We start from the raw sequence: 18,096 nt of genomic DNA, 5'->3' as shown, positions 1-18,096 counted from the left end.
AATAATTTAAAGCTCTACTTGGTCCTCAGACTGAATCAACTGAGAAAAGTTATGAAGCCACAACATCAAAGCCACTAAATGTTTTTACTTTACAAATATTACTTTAGTAGCTGCTCAGTCTTTTTTTATTTTTATTTATTTTTTGCTTTGCCTGTTTCTTATAAACTGAGTAAAAGTGTGGAAACGGGCCACGCACACAGAGTAACCAGCCCAGCTGTTCTGAAAACACTAGAGCGGGGGTGTCAATCATACGGCCCGCGGGCCGGATTCGGCCCGCAAACGGGTTCGATTCAGCCCGCGAGATGGTTGTGTAAACTTTGATAAACATTGTAGAATGAAAATAAATTCGAATTTTTAAATTAAAAGAACTGCTATTCCCAATACGTCCACAAGATGGTAAAATAGGCATTGTGTTAAGCAAGCAAGCCGTTTATCCTCAGCCAGAGCAAATTCGTCAGTCAAGTGCAACTGGTGTTCTGACGAGCTATTTTGTTTTGCCTCCGAAATCTCATACAGCATCTACATTTTGTGCTTCAGCCCAAGATGTCTCTGTCAAAAAGGAGAAAAGTGGACACAGAGTGCAGGTTGTTCCAAGAAAAATGGACATCCTCTTATTTTTTCACGGAAGTGAACGGAAAAGCTGTGTGTTTGGTGTGTTCACAGCACGTTGCAGTGCTGAAAGAATTTAATCTCTGTCGCCATTATGTGAGTCTTCATGCCGAAAAATATGACAAATTTGAAGCACAGCGGAGAAGAGAGAAGGTGAATGAACTGTTGGCCAGACTGAAGAAACAGCAGTCTGCGTTTACTCACAGCCAAGATATCAGTGATGCTGCAGTGAAAGCTAGCTACCTGATTGCTAATGAAATTGCAGTCGCTTCAAAACCATTTAGTGAGGGGGAATTTGTAAAAACGTGCATGATGAAGGCAGCGGAGATTGTGTGCCCTGAAAAGCGCCAAGCTTTCGCAAATATCAGCCTGACCAGAAACACAATAGCAGACAGGATTTCCGATATTTCAGCGGATTTGGACTGCCATGTAAGGGAAAAAGTAAAGTCCTTTATTGCTTTTTCAGTTGCTATTGATGAAAGCACGGACATTACAGATGTTGCTCAACTGGCGATTTTCATTCGCGGAGTTGATGACACGTTGACCGTCACCGAGGAGTTTGTTGAGCTGGTGCCCATGACGGATACAACAACAGCAGCTGATATTTTCACCGCACTCGTTGGAGCGCTGGACAGGGTCGGAGTGCAATGGTCCCGCGCTGTAAGCCTCGCTACAGATGGCGCGCCCTCAGTGACTGGGAGAAAATCAGGTGTTGTGACAAAGTTCAGAGAGAAAGTGCAATCTGCAAATGGAGGAGGTGATTTTTGGACTTTTCACTGTATTTTGCACCAGGAGAGTTTGTGTTGCAAGTCATTAAAGATGGATAACGTCATGAAAGTGGTCACCCAAACTGTTAATTTCATCCGATCCAGAAGCCTGAATCACCGTCAGTTTGACAGCCTTCTCAGAGAGAACGACCACATCTATAGCCTGCCATACCACACTGAGGTAAGGTGGTTAAGCCGAGGTGCCGTGCTGAGGCGTTTCTTTGATTTACGAGAAGAAATTGAACAGTTCATGGAAGAAAAAGGCAAACCAGTGTTAGAATTTCGTTCTGCAGAATGGGTGCAGGACCTTGCATTTATGGTGGATGTTACAGAGCACCTTAATAACTTGAACAAACAGCTGCAAGGCCGCAACAAAGTTGTCACGCAGTATTACGACAGCATACGTTCTTTCAAGTTAAAGCTGTCTTTGTGGGAGACGCAACTCGCTGTTAATGACGCAGCTCACTTCCCCTGTCTGAAAAAAGTGTGTGCGTCCCAACATGAAGCCGACATGAAGTGGTTCAAAGATAAAATAACGGGACTGTTGAGGGAGTTTGAGCTACGCTTTCAGATTTTTGATGAACTTGAGAAGGACTTCAGAATTTTTTGCTCCCCATTCACTGTGAATCCCTCTGATCTCCCCACCAGCATCCAACTTGAAATAATTGACTTGCAGTGTGACTCGGATTTGAAGGGCACATTTGTTACAGCTGGCTTGGACACATTTTATCAAAACCTTTTACCTGGTTACCCCAACTTGACAGCTCTTGCTGCAAAACTATTGAGCATGTTTGGAACCACTTATCTTTGTGAGCAAGTTTTTTCTGTAACGAGTTTAAATAAAACAAAGCTGCGCTCGAGGCTCACACACAAGAACTTGAATCACATCCTGAAGTTAGCTGCCACTCAGGATGTGACTCCTGATATTGATGCTCTGGTGAAAGCTAAAAGATGTCAGGTATCAGGAGTCAAATAAACTTAAAGTGCTGCATGAAACTCTCTGATATAGCCATGTGATCTAGTTCTTTGAATCACTGAGGAATTTAATTTTTTTGTATTTCAAATTTTCTAATATACTTCAGGTGTTTTATTAATAGTGATGTTGTGCTTGTAATATTTTGGATACACTGTCCTCAGGCTCCCGCTTTGTTTTATAGTGATTGAATTAAAACAAAGAAAACAATCTGAAGTTGTTTTTAATTTACCGGTCCGGCCCACTTGGGACTAGATTTTCCTCAATTTGGCCCCTGAGCTAAAATGAGTTTGACACCCCTGCACTAGAGTCAGGCTTTTTGTGGCTCCTGCTTCTTTTGTTTAGCCAAATGGAATGAGTTTTAGATGAAACTGTTTAGAAACTTAACGCTCTTAGACTTTTGATATGAGAGGTTGTTGCAAACGGGCCGAGGAATAGGAGCTCCTCTTGGAGTGTCAAGGACAGGTCAGATAGAGGCTTAAAAATCCATAAAGCTACAAACCATCTTGGTTCTAAAGGTTCTTTGAGCCTCAACCTGAAGCTGATTTGGTTTAATAATCAATATGTTTTCTGTGAGCATAAGCCACTGTAATCTTTTTACAGCACCTCCTCCAGCTCTCTCCTCTCATCCTCTGCCCTTGCAGCCTTGAGTTCTAACTAAAGGGTCATGATTGCTTCTAGCAGGCTTTGTGGAAACAGGATAAAAAATTGATGTCATGAAAAGTGAAATACCCCTTCTCCTCCTCCCATGCCTGTGAGTTTCTGCAGCACAAGGACTAAGCTGTGAGACCCGCTCCTATAAAAGTGGATTAAGGGAGATGGGTTGCTTCTGCTTGCTATGCTCTCCAAACCCAGCAGGACGTTTCTGATGGGATATGAACTGCAGCTCCTTCCGTTCAACATGAATGGGCTGTCTACCAAACAGAATTGGCTGTTGGGGGTCATGAGGACTGGAGCCAATTTTTTTCTGTCACCGGAACAGAATTAACACACACACACACACACACACACACACACACACACACACACACAGAGAAGTGCACACTTACACCCATTTATAGAGCTAAAATCACAGATTACATCATGCTTGTTTTTGAATGAAGCAAACCTGGACCATCAGGATTCAGGAAGATAGCCACTATTTTGTAATCATGATTTAATTGTAATTACATAACATGTATCTCTAAATCCCGGTCTGTAACTGATGCAGAGCTTGGGTCATACACTTGAACAGACCAAGACTGCAGAATTAACCGGTTCCTCTGATTTCAGCTGCTTGACTGACAAGTTTACACTTATGAATTCATTTAGAAGTAACAGTAGTTTCTTTCTATATTCTTCTATTTTAGGGACAACAACTACATTAAGGACTTCCCCCAGCTAGCTGATGGTCTCATGGTCATCCCGCTTCCAGTGGAGGAGCAGTGTCGAGGGATCTTGTCAGAGCCGCTCCCCAACCTGAAACTCCTATCAGGTGAGAAGACTGGGGGTATATATATATATATATATATATGTATAATGTCATACACAAATGACATTAGCGGGGAACCATGAGCCAACCGGAAAGGGAGCATTAAACATTGAAACACCTGCAGCTTGTATTCAGGTGTGCCTTATAGTCAGGAGATTATGGTATTCACAATATTAACACATTTTTTATCAATGTACTTCCCAAGCAAGGTATTTTTTGGCAGATAAACTAAAGAAAGTACATAAACACAAAAAGCAACAAATACTCAAATAATAATAAAGGTATTAAAGGAAACTTATTATTATTATTACTTATTTTAATGGTTTGCTGAAGTATCAGATCGGGCCTTGGTATCGGCAGATACTCAAAATCAAATGACTCGGACTTGGATCAGGAGCAAAAAGCACGGTAGTGCTGCGTGGAGAAAAACTCTTTTACCAAGTTTGGTTCTTACAAAAAGAACATAAACATCAAACACTTAATAATGTTTGAGAATCTAGACGCTAGCTCCAGGATTTGTCTAGACTTCTTCAGGCTATCTTTAAGGTCTCTGACACTTGACCTGTCATTTTATCCTGTTATTTTTTTCCGCTGAACTTCGTCCCATTAAGAACAAATCCAATCAGGCCTGTCTCACCCACTTCTACTCCCTAATCCCTCATTAGCTAAACTGACATTTTGTCCACATCATGTCCCAAGATATTTTACCAGGGATCTGTCTTCAACCACAATCGGACGAACACAAGTGCACAGAGAATAAATGGCTTTGTTTTTCCATTCCATTTGCTTTGCATGAATGTCTCTGGTGTAAAAGATCAAGGCTCCTTTAAAGAGTTTATTTATTTATTCCCGCCCTTGCTCTTCACTTTTGCAGTTTTAGTTCTAAGCGATGTCAAAGTTTGGTAATTGAATTGCACGGACAGCAGAGATTGCTGGCGCCTCTAATGTCAGCAATCCAATAGGGGTTCAAGCTGCTCCATATAACACCATTGATCCAGCGGCAGCTGGGATACGGGCCGTGATGATAAACGATGTTAAGGCAATAAAAGTTAATGATGGCCATGCGATATGGACGAAAATGAAATAACTTTTATTCGTATTCCTATTTATGATGTGTTTCTGTGTCTCTTTATGACTCACACCTTGTAATCTGTTGGATTTGCTGTGATTTAATCTTTAGTAGATCGCTTTCTGGTGTTTTTGTCTTTCTTAGGTGATGCCCAGTTCAGTGAGGCGGTAGGCTATCCCATGGTCCAACAGTGGAGAGTGCGCAGCAATCTATATAAAGTCAAACTCAGCTCTATTACCTTATCCACAGGTCTGGAAAATACGGTTTGGATTTGGTTATACATCACAAGATGAATTTTAGTCAATAACTGAGAGAAAAGTGATGCTTCTGCTGCTTAAACTGCTGTTTCAATGGATATTCTTCAAAATATTTAATCTGTTCAAATGCACATCAGCCTCTCTGGGTGTGCATTTATATAAATAATTCTACTCTTCATACTTCTTTAAACAATTTCTACAATTTGTCTGGTGTTTTCCCTCCTCCTCCAGGAAATAAATGTAGTTGTCTTCCATCTCATTCTTGACTCGGTAGACGTTTCTAAGGTGCTGAAAACGCTGTCAGGGGAGAGCACGCGTGACGAGCTCCTGGCTTTTCTCCAGCAGTACGGCAGCCATTATGTGTCTGAGGCTCTCTTCGGCTCCGAGCTCAGCTGCAACATCTTCTTCCCCAGCAAGAAGGCCCAGCAGCAGCTCTGGCTCCAGTACCAGAAAGGTGAGAGGGCGAGCACTCCAAATTTCGGGGGAAATCACGGATGCTGACTTTCAAAAGAATAGGTGCAATTATTTATTTAATAAATAGCAAATGGTTCATACATTAGTTAAGAGGTGGAGTAATGTGATCGTTTCTGGGATTTTACACTCATGCTTACACTGTTTGGCTGTTGTTGTTTGTTGGTTAGCAAGTTAATACAAATAAAAAGATTTTAAAAATCTTGCCAAGTTTCATGGAGCTAGTGGAGACGTGGGTAAAAGAGTGTTTGGGAAGGTTTTGTTTCACATTTTTAACACTTTAACCCTTTATAGGGCCAGCGTCTATATTTAATCACTTCCACAAACATTTTAGATGATGTCAGTGCACCTTTTCAAAACTCTTAGAATTCTGGTATTTTACCCAACCAATCATCAGAGTTCAAGCTAGTCACAGTTCATGCCATGGCACCATTTGACCAATCAGTGCAGGGCTAAATATCGGTGTGCATGCAGAACCAGAAAACTGCTCGGTCTCCTCTCGTGTTTACGGACAGATCTCTGCTAGGTTTATGAAAGTCTCACATCACAAGGTTAATTAGTTGTGCTAAATATGGATGTTGTAAATATTAAACTCATTAAGGTTGATGAAATCATAGCATAAAAATCAAAGCTGCCTTATCTGAACATACGCCCGAACAAGTAATAGAAATTATTTGTATGTTGAATTAAAATCTATTGGTTTTCAGACAAATTTTCATAATCATGGTAGTAACAGTAATGATAACAGTTATAACATTGAATATATTTTCTGATTTAAACTAAGATTTCTATAGAAAATGGTGGAAAACAGTTATTGTGCCAGCCAATATTGCCATCAGTGATAATGAAGACATTGAGGCAGATCCTCAAATATATAATATTTAAAAATGATCTAATAATATATATTCAATCAGAACTGGTATCTATTGTTCAATATATTTTCTAAAATATTCCACAGTAGTCTGTTTTCATAAAAAATATACTAAATTGTTTAATAATTGTGATATATTCTGTATTATTCTACAGTGATATAATGTTCTAAAATTAATAGACTATTCTAAAGTGTCTTATAATTATCTATATTATACAAAGGACATGTTTATTTAACTTCATGGTTTATTGGGGGGGGGGGGGGGGGGGGGGGGGGGGGGGGGGGGTCCTTTACCACACCAGGCCCAGCATCCAAATTTGCTCTGATTTTCTCCATGAAAACCTGTTTTGAAGATTGGATAATTTTATTCTATACCACAATAACACCCCGGGGTTGAAATTCTGCACTTTAAACTACTTCAGTGAGTGGCCTATAAAGGGTAAATGGTGCAGCTATTTTCAACAATTTAAATGAATAAAATGAAAGTCTGCTAGTGTGAATTTGATTTAGAAAAGGTGAATAAATATTGAGAATAAGAGTCTGTCACAACAGAATGAACACATTTAGTCATATTTTATTAAAGAAAAGGGGCATTTAAAAGTATAAAATGGCTTTTTAAAATATACATTTCCTTTAAACTCTATTGTGACATCGAAACACATTTTATTTCACTCTGTTAATAATGTTACCAATAACATTTTTCATGCTCGGAGTGTCAAACTCTTCCAGAATTTCAATCAGTACTCTTTTTTTTCAAGTAATCTAAATATTGGAATGTGTTTTATATTGAATTTTTGTCATTATGATCAGGAGCTTGTACTTTTTTTTATTGCCATATTTCTGCTTTTAAGTAGCGAAAGCCCCAAATTGAGCTTGTTTTAAATGTTATCACCTGCAGCGTAGATGCATGTAAATGGAGCTCAACAGTCAGCAAACTCAGTGTAACAAAATAACTTTATTTAATATAATAGTTGTACAAAGTTGTACTCATACATGTGTATTCTTGGTATGAAGAAACACAGCTGTGCATATTCCAATGTTTTGGTTCATAAATATTTATTGCACTCAACTTTATCAACACAAACATGACTTTAAGTACACCGAGACATCCTAATGTACCCAACAGGCAAAAGTCATAGCTTCCGAAGAATTTAGCATGAAGGAAAGCGCACCATAATATTTCAGTAGTTTTTAATTAATGACTAACCAGGAAGTCTCTTATGAAACACAGTAAAACGTATTCAGCTGATTCACTCCAAGGCTCATCACACTGACACAAGGACACTTGACTTTAGGGGAGATTTAGGCTTTTTTTACAGTTGGATTTTTTTTTTCATGACTACAGCTAATGACCACTAAGCAGACATGGTGACGATGGCATGCAGTTGGGGCAGGATTGAATCAAACATGGATTTACTTTTGGTCTCAACATAAAAATATCAAAAATAAATATAAAGCACAAAGGAAATGTCTGTATTCCTATTATCCTTTGTTTTTACTTTGATTCTCACATGTAAATTGTTGCTTTTAGGTAGGAAATGTATGTTTTAAAAGCCAAGTGTGTGTGTGTTAAGCTCTAACGAGACTGGAAGACAGATTTTTTTGTGTGATTGAATGTTACAAACCCTACTAACATCCTGCTACCAATCTATCTTCCTTTAAATCAGTGAGCATTAGGATACATGTATCCAGTAACATCTAATGAGCCTCGTTTCACTGCAAAAATAGGCTAAATTGAATGAAATTCAGTAGAAAAATATCTCAGATAAATCCAAAGTGCGATACACCTGGTTGCTCTGTGTGCAAATGAAAAATAGTGTTGCAATGCTAAAGTTTCCACTCATTATTCCCAACACTCCTGTCAGCTGGGATCTCCTAGAGATCACGTCGACAGGAACAGGGATACAGTTTGGTTTAATGATCCCAAAAAAAACAGACTACACCGTGTCACTATAGTTATGAGTGCCATGCATTCCTGGATGTTTTTCTGTAAAAAGGGGCAGTGTTGACATCACATCACTCATCACAAGTCTGAAGGAAAAGCAAGGATCCTGCACAATTTCCCAGGTTTTAGATGCATTTGTCTACTAAAAGGATAACAGAGAAGCTAAAACCCGGAAATGTGTAAAAAAAATAAATATTGCTTTAATATCACTGGCCACACATGACACAATTGCACTGATGTGTACTCTACTAAATAAACATTTTTGGAGCAGAAACATTTTTTTATTCATCCCATGTTCTTTCCATACTTAATAACAGTAAGTAGCCTTAACCAACACTGTTCATGTTGAGCAAAATCTTGTCTTCTAAATTCAGAAGCTTTTCACTTGTAAAGGCGAGTGCTTGTAAGTTCACTGAAGCAGAGCTAAACCAGAAATGAACCAGCCTTTGTAACTTGTAATTACCTTCAGTGTCCATATATATCCTCCTGCTTTAAGCTCCAGAATAGCAACAAAGAAACAGAAATGCAATCGTGATACAGTTGGACCTAAGTTGCCAGGAAACCGTGAGAATTGTTTTAAGAAATGAAAGCTTCCGTTTTTGTAATGAATGCAGTTTTTTTTTCTGAAAAGCTGAACTAAAACTAAAATGGAATTTTTAAAGAAACGCATTGCTTTTAGTGACCAAAAAACCCTTAAAAATGTTAAAGAAAATAAATAAAATATAACTGTACCAACGAGGAAACAACATGACCCAAATGTAAAATCAAACCCCCAAACAGCTATCACCATGGCTCCATATTTATCACACAGCCCTTCAGGTTATGATTTTACAGTTCAGCACTCGTCTAGAAGGTACTTCCTATTCTGCACGTTCTCTGAATGTTGCCAAATGCAAATGATTGATAATTCATTAGACTTCTGTCATTAAAGACTAACAAAGTAAATGTTTAAAGCTGCCAGCTTCATTATCATTAGTGTGCTACTGAAACCCGTTGATAGGACACAGTGGTGTCGAGAATAAAGTGCTTCACAGGCCAAAAGCCTTAGTGTGCTTTATTTCATATGTAAGTATATTATCAGCCACTGTTTCTTCAGGTTTACTTACTTCACACACATTCAGGCGAAAAGATGAATAAAACAGCCAATAAAAAGGACCTGGTGTCATATTGGTGTTTTCTCCCGTTTTTAAGTTGGAATACGAGTTTACAAATGTGGTGTAACAATGAAAGCCAGGGAGGCAATTGTTTGGATTTAATCTACACTAAAGCTTCCTTTCTCAAAGGTCAATTCTGACCAAACCTACTGAACTTGTTCAGTTCATCTTTTAAGTGGAAGAATGCCTCTTTTGAATGTATGTATAGACTTTAACACAGTGGTCCCAGCAATCTAGTACTAACAGCTGCCCTTTCTGGGTAGTGGCAACCCCCACAGGGCAGTTCAGCCCTTCTCGGATCAGAATATTAAATCCACCTTCTTTGGGAAACTGCAGGATTTCTTTTCTACCACTGTCTGTAACCAGCAAGTCCCCGTTGGCATCCACACACATGCCAGTGATACAGCGGAAGTCCTCGGTCTCTGAGAAGAAATGGCTGAGTTGTTTGCCAAGCTGGCCATTGGTGCCCACTGAACTGATGGAGAAGCCACCCTCCAGGTGGGGTTCATTCTGCCGCTTCTCAAAGTTCAGGGCCAAGCCCTGGGTGAAATATACCGTTCCTGCTGTGTCACACGTCACAAACTTTGGCCGCACAGCAGAGCACAATCGGTTGTAGCTGACTACGCCTACGTTGCGGTCCACAGCGAGGCACCACAGCTTGCCCCCTTCCACATCTGACACCACAAACTGACCTGACGGCATGGCAGTAATCCCCCATGGTTTGATCAGTTGGTTTTTGTGGCTAGCTACATAGTGGCCATCCATTGTGTAGACTTTTACAGAGTTATCATAGTTGTCAGTGACACCAATCAGGCCTTGTGGTGTCACAGCAATTGATAAGGGGTTTAGATTTGGCAGGTCAGCCCCAAAGAAGCTCAGGACAAAGTTGTCAATGCTGGCATTACGTCGGATTTCACGTGGGATACCTTTGCGATTAAAAATCTGGACACGGCAATTTCCACGATCAGCCACTAGTACATCACCTTGTGGCGTCACACAGATGCTCACTGGTAAATTAAACATCCCAGGTAGAGCTCCCTTACAGCCCATCTTCTTTACAAATTGGCACACTGGTGGTCCTGAACTTGCTCCAGCAGTTGATCCTCCTCCTTCATCCATGGACTTGGACTTAAAGCTGCCTGGTGAACCACATACCGTCTCCTCTACTGCAGAGACCATGTCGACATCCCTGTAAAGATCCACCGGAACCTTTACAGCACCTCCTGTGGCACCTCCTGGCCCAGATACACTCTCAAATACAGTCTCTGCACCTCCATTGTCTTCCTCTGTATTAATGACGCAAGTGTTTGTGGTTAAATGCCCCACTTCTAGAGGTTTTGATTGCTCTATTCTCACCAGCGCCGGCTCTTGAAGCTGAAACTGTGTGGATAAACTGCCCCTCAGGTCTAGCTCTTCATCGTCACTTCCTGCACCATCATCTTTGAGCAGGGCGACATCACTCTGCCTTACTTGCACAGTCAGATAATCACAGCGTGACACCACTTTTACTTCTGCGAGGTTGAGAAGATACGTTTGTTCCTCCAGGACCTGCGCATTGAGTTTTTCCACTTCTCCCAACGAGGCTGTGAACAGCCTCCGAGATCTGCTGAGCTCCCCTTGAAGATGTTGCTCAGCCGCGTTGTACTCCAGCTGAACTGCCCGATATTTTTGTCTCAAGGTCTTAGAAATATTTTCAATCGCCGTCTTCTTCTTTTGAATTTCACCCATGACATCCCGGAGAGCAGCCAGCTTCCCGCCCAGTTCTTTACGACGCTGCTCAGCAGCCACCTTAATTGGCTGAACTGAATGACCTTCATGCAGGTGGCCCTCACCTTTACACACTTCACAGAGAACGGTAGAACAGTCGTGGCAGTACTGTCTTGGTAGACGGTTGCAGCAGGACTTGCACATTAGTGCAGCAGCAGCAGCACTGCAGGACAAAGTGCAATCTATAATTTTTAGCACAGTTAGATTATCTGCCAGCTGAGAGATGCTGCTCATCCGTGAGACTTTGCTGCAGAAGGGGCAGCGAACGCCATTAATAGTATTAGCCAAGAGTTTCTCGAGACATAGTCGACACACTGTGTGGCCGCACTGCAAAAGTTTAGGTCTCAGGTGGTCCTGATTGTAGGTCTCCAGGCAGATGGGGCATTCAAGAACCTCCCTCATTAGATCTGGGTCCAGTTGGGAGCACGACGCTGCCATTATGGCCTTTTCCTTGAGTGGAGAGAATGGAAAGAAAACAGGAGGGGAGATGTAAATGCAAATGTAAAATAGTTCACAACTAACAAATGCAGGAAACAATGCAAGAATAATCATTGTGTTTCATTTATAGAGCCCTGTAAAATAGAAACAAGTCTGTCTTAGACTTAGATGAAAATGTAGACCTTTTACATTTTCATTGTGGAATTATTAAAAATTTAAAGCACTGAGAAAAACTGAATCTGGAAGGAAAAGAACTATATGACACAAATTATAATGCATTTCTATGCAATGTATTGAATGTGTAATTTGGGATCTGAATAATCGCAAAATGATTTAGTTGACATAAACAACTAGTACAATTATTTGACACAATGTTTTGCAAGCATGCTCATGTTGAGATCCTTCATGTGAAAAATGCAGACAAAATTGTAGAAGGAATGCTGAAACTTGCATATTTTGTCAATATCTATGAAACCTATAAACAATGTTTATGAATTTAGAAAACAACTTTGAAGTAAGTTTTATTGGAACTTAATTGATTGAAAACGCAAGAAAACGTAAGCGTTGGAAAGTTGAGCCTCATCAACGCAGAAAGCACTTATGCTAGCTCACTTTCGTATGACAACTTTTCAGCAGAAGACAGCCAGGGGTTCAAAAAGACTATTTTGAACAAAAAATTTAAAAACAACATTATAAGCAAATTAACTGTGTTGCACCCTCGGGGACTTCCAACGACTAAATATGTAAACTACGAAACAGCAGATAAAACGAATTCCTGAACATCATCAATCAGCCAAACCTAGTAAATACAACTAAAGTTTACTTACGTAAAAGTTCATATGCAAAAAGTTTCTACTTAACCAAAGAAAAGACTTTCTTTACTCCCATGTGAGACACTTCAGAAAAGGGAAATAATTTATTTTTAATTATTTACAGGCAGATTTTTAAGTTCCTTAATAAATTAAACATTTTTTAAACATCGATTTTTATTAAAAATGAGTCAACATTCATGATATTTTGAGTGTTTTTCCATTAAACTGGTAGATAACTAACGTGATGGAATATTTACCTGAATAAACTTGATGCAATTATTATTATTATTTTTCCATAAACAAGCAGCCCTAGTCCCACATTTGCCATGCCTCACAGCTGAGTGTTGTATAAAACTAACAAATTATTACCGCATAGCACAACATCTATAATGAAAAGCTTACTTTGATGATGTTACTTGAGTAAAAACTAATTAAAATGATACATATTTCACATCAGAAGTAGTACATACAAAAACTTAGCAAATATTGGCTGTTGTTTCTGTAAAAGGAAGATTCCAATGAGTTTATGTACATAAAGCTAAAAGCCACAAGTCCTATCAATGGTAGTTTAATAACTGAACGCCAGCCGACTAATCAAGATTAATGATTCAGTATTTATAGTTAAACCTTTTGGTTTTGTATGAGCTGAGGCTGATGGATATATTAAATAAATTTCATCATTTTACCACAGCCAAGATCTAACGTTGCTATGCTAGCACTTTCATGATTGATATTAGCACAGGTAGCTAATAAGTCACGGTGTAAATAAAGGATAAACTCAGCGATAAAAAGGAAATAAACTGAAAACAAGTCGCATCTGGAGTCTGGTTTGAGATGAAATATTGCTGTGAAGTGAAGCTAAATAACGAATAATGTAAGGCTCTCTGAAATCTAACCGATAAACGACGTGATTTAGTCACGCACCAACTGGGCAGGCTTAAATAACGTTCCCACTATTTTGTTGTTAAACACTAATACATTTTGCAGTTTATGCAAAGAGCGAATAAAAACGAGGCCTCTTCACATCACAGCAGTTGTTGTCATGGTGGTACTTAAACGCAACGCGACAAATGAATGTATTTTCATTCAATCACGGGGCTAATTATGCATCCATGACTTAAACAAAATGTTCATTTTTAACGTTTCCTTGTAGGCATTTCTGCTACGTATCCTTACCTTTTCTCCGGTGCTTGCTTAGATTACTTTGGGTGTGCAGCCAGCCAGCTACAGTAGCTGCTAGTGAAGAACTGCAGTGTTGACGTTGACGACTCCTCCTACGCAGACGGCGTAAATTACGATGCAAAGCTCCGTTTGTTCTGTCTGATTGGCTGGTGCTGGACACGTGTTTAACGCATGATGCGTCAATTATGCATATTATTACCAACAGATGGCAAAAATAGTATACAACTCACTGCATATTAAAGTGAATGCCGTTTAACTTGGTTGAACTGGTAAACTAAGCTGAGGAAGAGACCCTCAGAGGTGAAAAATGCTTCCTGAACATTTTTTGTGAACGTGTTTATGAGGGTGGTTTGTAACTACAGGTAATGGCCACTAGATGTCAGTATATATCTACTAGATTATGTTCATTCAGTTATTCTTTGGATCATGTTTTTAAAACCTAGAAGATGTGTCTAGTTTTCATCAGAAAAAGAAAAATATTTCAAATTGCTATCAACACACCAGTTTGAAACACTTGTCGTTTTGTCTCGCATTTTTATTTGTATGAATCATTTAAACTATTCTGTCTCAAAAATAGTTACCGTAAATCCTCTAATACAGGCCCGGGCCTATATTTGACTCAAGCTCATCAAGCTCCAGGCCTTTATTGGAAGGAGGGCCAGAATTAGAGGCAGGGCTCAATTTCTATTTGAGCAAAATGAACTAATGGTTCGCTGGAGTTTTTGACAATTAAAATTGTGCCCACATTTTCAAAGTTAAACACATTTCTTTTAACAACGGTAGTTTCTGCTTCAGCCCTCTCCCCCCTCCCCCTGCGCAGCGGCCGCAAACTCACTGATGCGCCTGCAGCCTCTCGGAGTTCCTGCTGCTCTAAACATTAAAATAATTATTTCATTTTCTGTTCCTCACTTCTGATTACCTTCAATGGTGTCTGTTTGTTGCAACCACCAGGTACAAATCTAACTTGTTTTTATTTGACTATTTTTCTGTCCTGTATCTGTTTATTATCTTCCTGCATCTCCTCTCAATCCTAAAGAAAAACTGCTACCTGGGTTCATATTTATTCACCTTATGAGTTACCTTTGAACTGCAGTTCTAAAAGATCTACGGACCGCAAAAACAGCGGAGTGCGCGCTGCTCGCCAGCCACATCAGTTAGGTGCATCACCGAGGACAAAACAGGTGATGCGCCCCGATCCACAGCAGCGAAACGCATCAGGCACAAATAAAAGAATAAAAGACAGAAAACATAAAAGGAAATGAGCCGACATGAACAATCGCATGTTAAATTAGTTTTTGAGGTGGCGACACCTGATTTGATAATGTTACTGTGGCCGTGCTCAGGACACAGATGTCTGGAGCGCGTCAACAATCAGAGCTTTGCATGCGCAAGCTGGTTAAGGTTAGGATGGGGGTGAGGGGAAGATTAAATCGCAAGAGGGTAAACGTCACAATTTGGTTAAATGTCCGTTTTACGGTGGGTGTCAGTACTGACGCTCTGTCACAGCGCGTTGCCTCCCGACGCGCAGGAGCTTGTCACCTGCTGACAGCAGGCTGCTGTCTTTTCCATGGACTGCATCTTGCCGGTCATTATCACGTGACAGCGACTAGTCGATGACAGGCATAAAAAGTCACTATAGAGCGGTGAAGTCGACTAGTTCATACAACCCCTGCTACTGCTCCCCAGAGTGTTCTGCAGCATAATCAGCACGTTCTCTTTGAACTTGAAATCAAATTTTTGCCTCCTCTTTGTCTCCGCACGGTTAAAGTTACCCTCGCGGTCTATCACTGGCAAATCAAAAGTGAGACGGATGACACAACCGCCCCCTGTACTTGCTTGTTACCACATTCCACCCAGCCACAATAAAAAAACAGCCATTATTCACGTCCGCCGACTCCGACACCGGCCAAAATATGATACTGGCAGTTAATTAAATACAGGCTAATATTAGAGGATTTACGGTAAATTGGTTTAATGAATCTGATCCAGCACAATTGTTTATTATAGCAATAACATCACCACAAAGTGCTGCAGAGATCATGTGTACAGATACATCACATGACACTTCCTTATACCTACTCCACATGAACACATGAATAGGAAAATAAAAACAATATGTAAAATAATAATAATACTAATAATAATAAACATATGTTTTATATAGCGCTTAATATAACTACTTAAAAACAGTGTGTGTATATATATATATATATATATATATATATATATATATATATATATATGAGAGAAGAGAGAGAGAGAGAGAGAGAGAGAGAGAGAGAGAGAGAGAGAGAGAGAGAGAGAGAGAGAGAGAGAGAGAGATCTATGGTGCCCGTAGTCATCGGGGCAGTAACCCCCAAACTGGAGGAGTGGCTATAGCAGATCACAGGAACAGCATGAGACATCTCAGTCCAGAAAAGTGCAGCTCTAAGAACAGCTAAGATACTACACAGAACCCTCAAGCTCCGAGGCCTCTGGTAGAGGACCTGAGCTTGGAAGGATGAGACCACCCGTGGAGAGTGAAATGGGAATTTAAAAAATGTATACACATACACACACACACACACACATATATATATATATATATATATATATATATATATATATATATATATATATATATATGTGTGTGTGTGTGTGTATATGTATATGTATATATATATATATATATATATATATATATATATATACACTCAAAAAAAATATAAACGCAACACCTTTGTTTCTGCTCCGATTTTTCACGAGATGGACTTAAAGATCTAACATTCATTCCAGATATACAATATTACCATTTCTCTCAAACATTGTTCACAAATCAGTCTAAATGTGTGATAGTGAGCAGCTGTGTTTTGCTGAGATAATCCATCCCACCTCACAGGTGTGCCACATCAAGATGCTTATCTGACATCATGAGTAGTGCACAGGTGTACCTTATACAGGGAGTGCAGAATTATTAGGCAAGTTGTATTTTTGAGGAATAATTTTATTATTGAACAACCGTGTTCTCAATGAACCCAAACAACTCATTAATATCAAAGCTGAATGTTTTTGGAAGTAGTTTTTAGTTTGTTTTTAGTTTTAGCTATTTTAGGGGGATATCTGTGTGTGCAGGTGACTATTACTGTGCATAATTATTTGGCAACTTAACAAAAACAAATATATACCCATTTCATTTATTTATTTTTACCAGTGAAACCAATATAACATCTCCACATTCACAAATATACATTTCTGACATTCAAAAACAAATCAGCGACCAATGTAGCCACCTTTCTTTGCAAGGACACTCGAAAGCCTGCCATCCATGGATTCTGTCAGTGTTTTGATCTGTTCACCATCAACATTGCGTGCAGCAGCAACCACAGCCTCCCAGACACTGTTCAGAGAGGTGTACTGTTTTCCCTCCTTGTAAATCTCACATTTGATGATGGACCACAGGTTCGCATTGGGGTTCAAATCAGGTGAACAAGAAGGCCATGTCATTAGTTTTTCTTCTTTTATACCCTTTCTTGCCAGCTACGCTGTGGAGTACTTGGACGCGTGTGATGGAGCATTGTCCTGCATGAAAATCATGTTTTTCTTGAAGGATGCAGACTTCTTCCTGTACCACTGCTTGAAGAAGGTGTCTTCCAGAAACTGGCAGTAGGACTGGGAGTTGAGCTTGACTCCATCCTCAACCCGAAAAGGCCCCACAAGCTCAACTTTGATGATACCAGCCCAAACCAGTACTCCACCTCCACCTTGCTGGCGTCTGAGTCGGACTGGAACTCTCTGCCCTTCACCAATCCAGCCACGGGCCCATCCATCTGGCCCATCAAGATTCACTCTCATTTCATCAGTCCATAAAACCTTAGAAAAATCAGTCTTGGGGTATTTCTTGGCCCAGTCTTGACGTTTCAGCTTGTGTGTCTTGCTCAGTGGTGGTCGTCTTTCAGCCTTTCTTACCTTGGCCATGTCTCTGAGTATTGCACACCTTGTGCTTTTGGGCACTCCAGTGATGTTGCAGCTCTGAAATACGGCCAAACTGGTGGCAAGTGGCACCTTGGCAGCTGCACGCTTGACTTTTCTCAGTTCATGGGCAGTTATTTTGCGCCTTGGTTTGTCCACACGCTTCTTGCGACCCTGTTGACTATTTTGAATGAAACGCTTGATTGTTTGATGATCACACTTCAGAAGCTTAGCAATTTTAAGACTGCTGCATCCCTCTGCAAGATATCTCTCTATTTTTGACTTTTCTGATCCTGTCAAGACCTTCTTTTGACCCATTTTTCCAAAGGAAAGGAAGTTGCCTAATAATTATGCACACCTGA

At 39.9% G+C, this 18,096-nt stretch overlaps 3 protein-coding genes across 4 annotated transcripts in view; 2 read left to right on the top strand and 1 right to left on the bottom strand.

Moving 5' to 3' along the window:
• LOC107374609 (astrotactin-2) overlaps positions 1-18,096 on the top strand; it is a 548,261-nt gene that overhangs the window by 420,455 nt on the left and 109,710 nt on the right. For both annotated transcript variants that reach the window (XM_070552342.1, XM_054744913.2), the window contains exons 14-16: positions 3,699-3,823; positions 5,034-5,138; positions 5,421-5,600. In XM_070552342.1, coding sequence (XP_070408443.1) covers positions 3,699-3,823; positions 5,034-5,138; positions 5,421-5,600 — 410 coding nt within the window. The remainder of the gene's footprint in view (positions 1-3,698; positions 3,824-5,033; positions 5,139-5,420; positions 5,601-18,096) is intronic.
• LOC129163039 (general transcription factor II-I repeat domain-containing protein 2) lies at positions 243-3,107 on the top strand. The gene has a single exon (XM_070552343.1). The coding sequence runs from the start codon at positions 544-546 to the stop codon at positions 2,350-2,352; it is 1,809 nt and encodes a 602-aa protein (XP_070408444.1). The 5' UTR covers positions 243-543; the 3' UTR covers positions 2,353-3,107.
• trim32 (tripartite motif containing 32) lies at positions 7,424-14,730 on the bottom strand. The gene is made up of 2 exons (XM_015942775.3): positions 13,781-14,730; positions 7,424-11,804 (listed from the first exon to the last, which is right to left on the bottom strand). Exon 2 carries the CDS (start codon positions 11,790-11,792, stop codon positions 9,759-9,761), a length of 2,034 nt encoding a protein of 677 aa, XP_015798261.3. The 5' UTR covers positions 11,793-11,804; positions 13,781-14,730; the 3' UTR covers positions 7,424-9,758.

Source organism: Nothobranchius furzeri, chromosome 6, assembly GCF_043380555.1.
Source record: "Nothobranchius furzeri strain GRZ-AD chromosome 6, NfurGRZ-RIMD1, whole genome shotgun sequence".
Taxonomy (NCBI): domain Eukaryota; kingdom Metazoa; phylum Chordata; class Actinopteri; order Cyprinodontiformes; family Nothobranchiidae; genus Nothobranchius; species Nothobranchius furzeri.
Note: the sequence above shows the minus strand (reverse complement) of the source record. Positions and strands in the feature narration are given on the sequence as shown.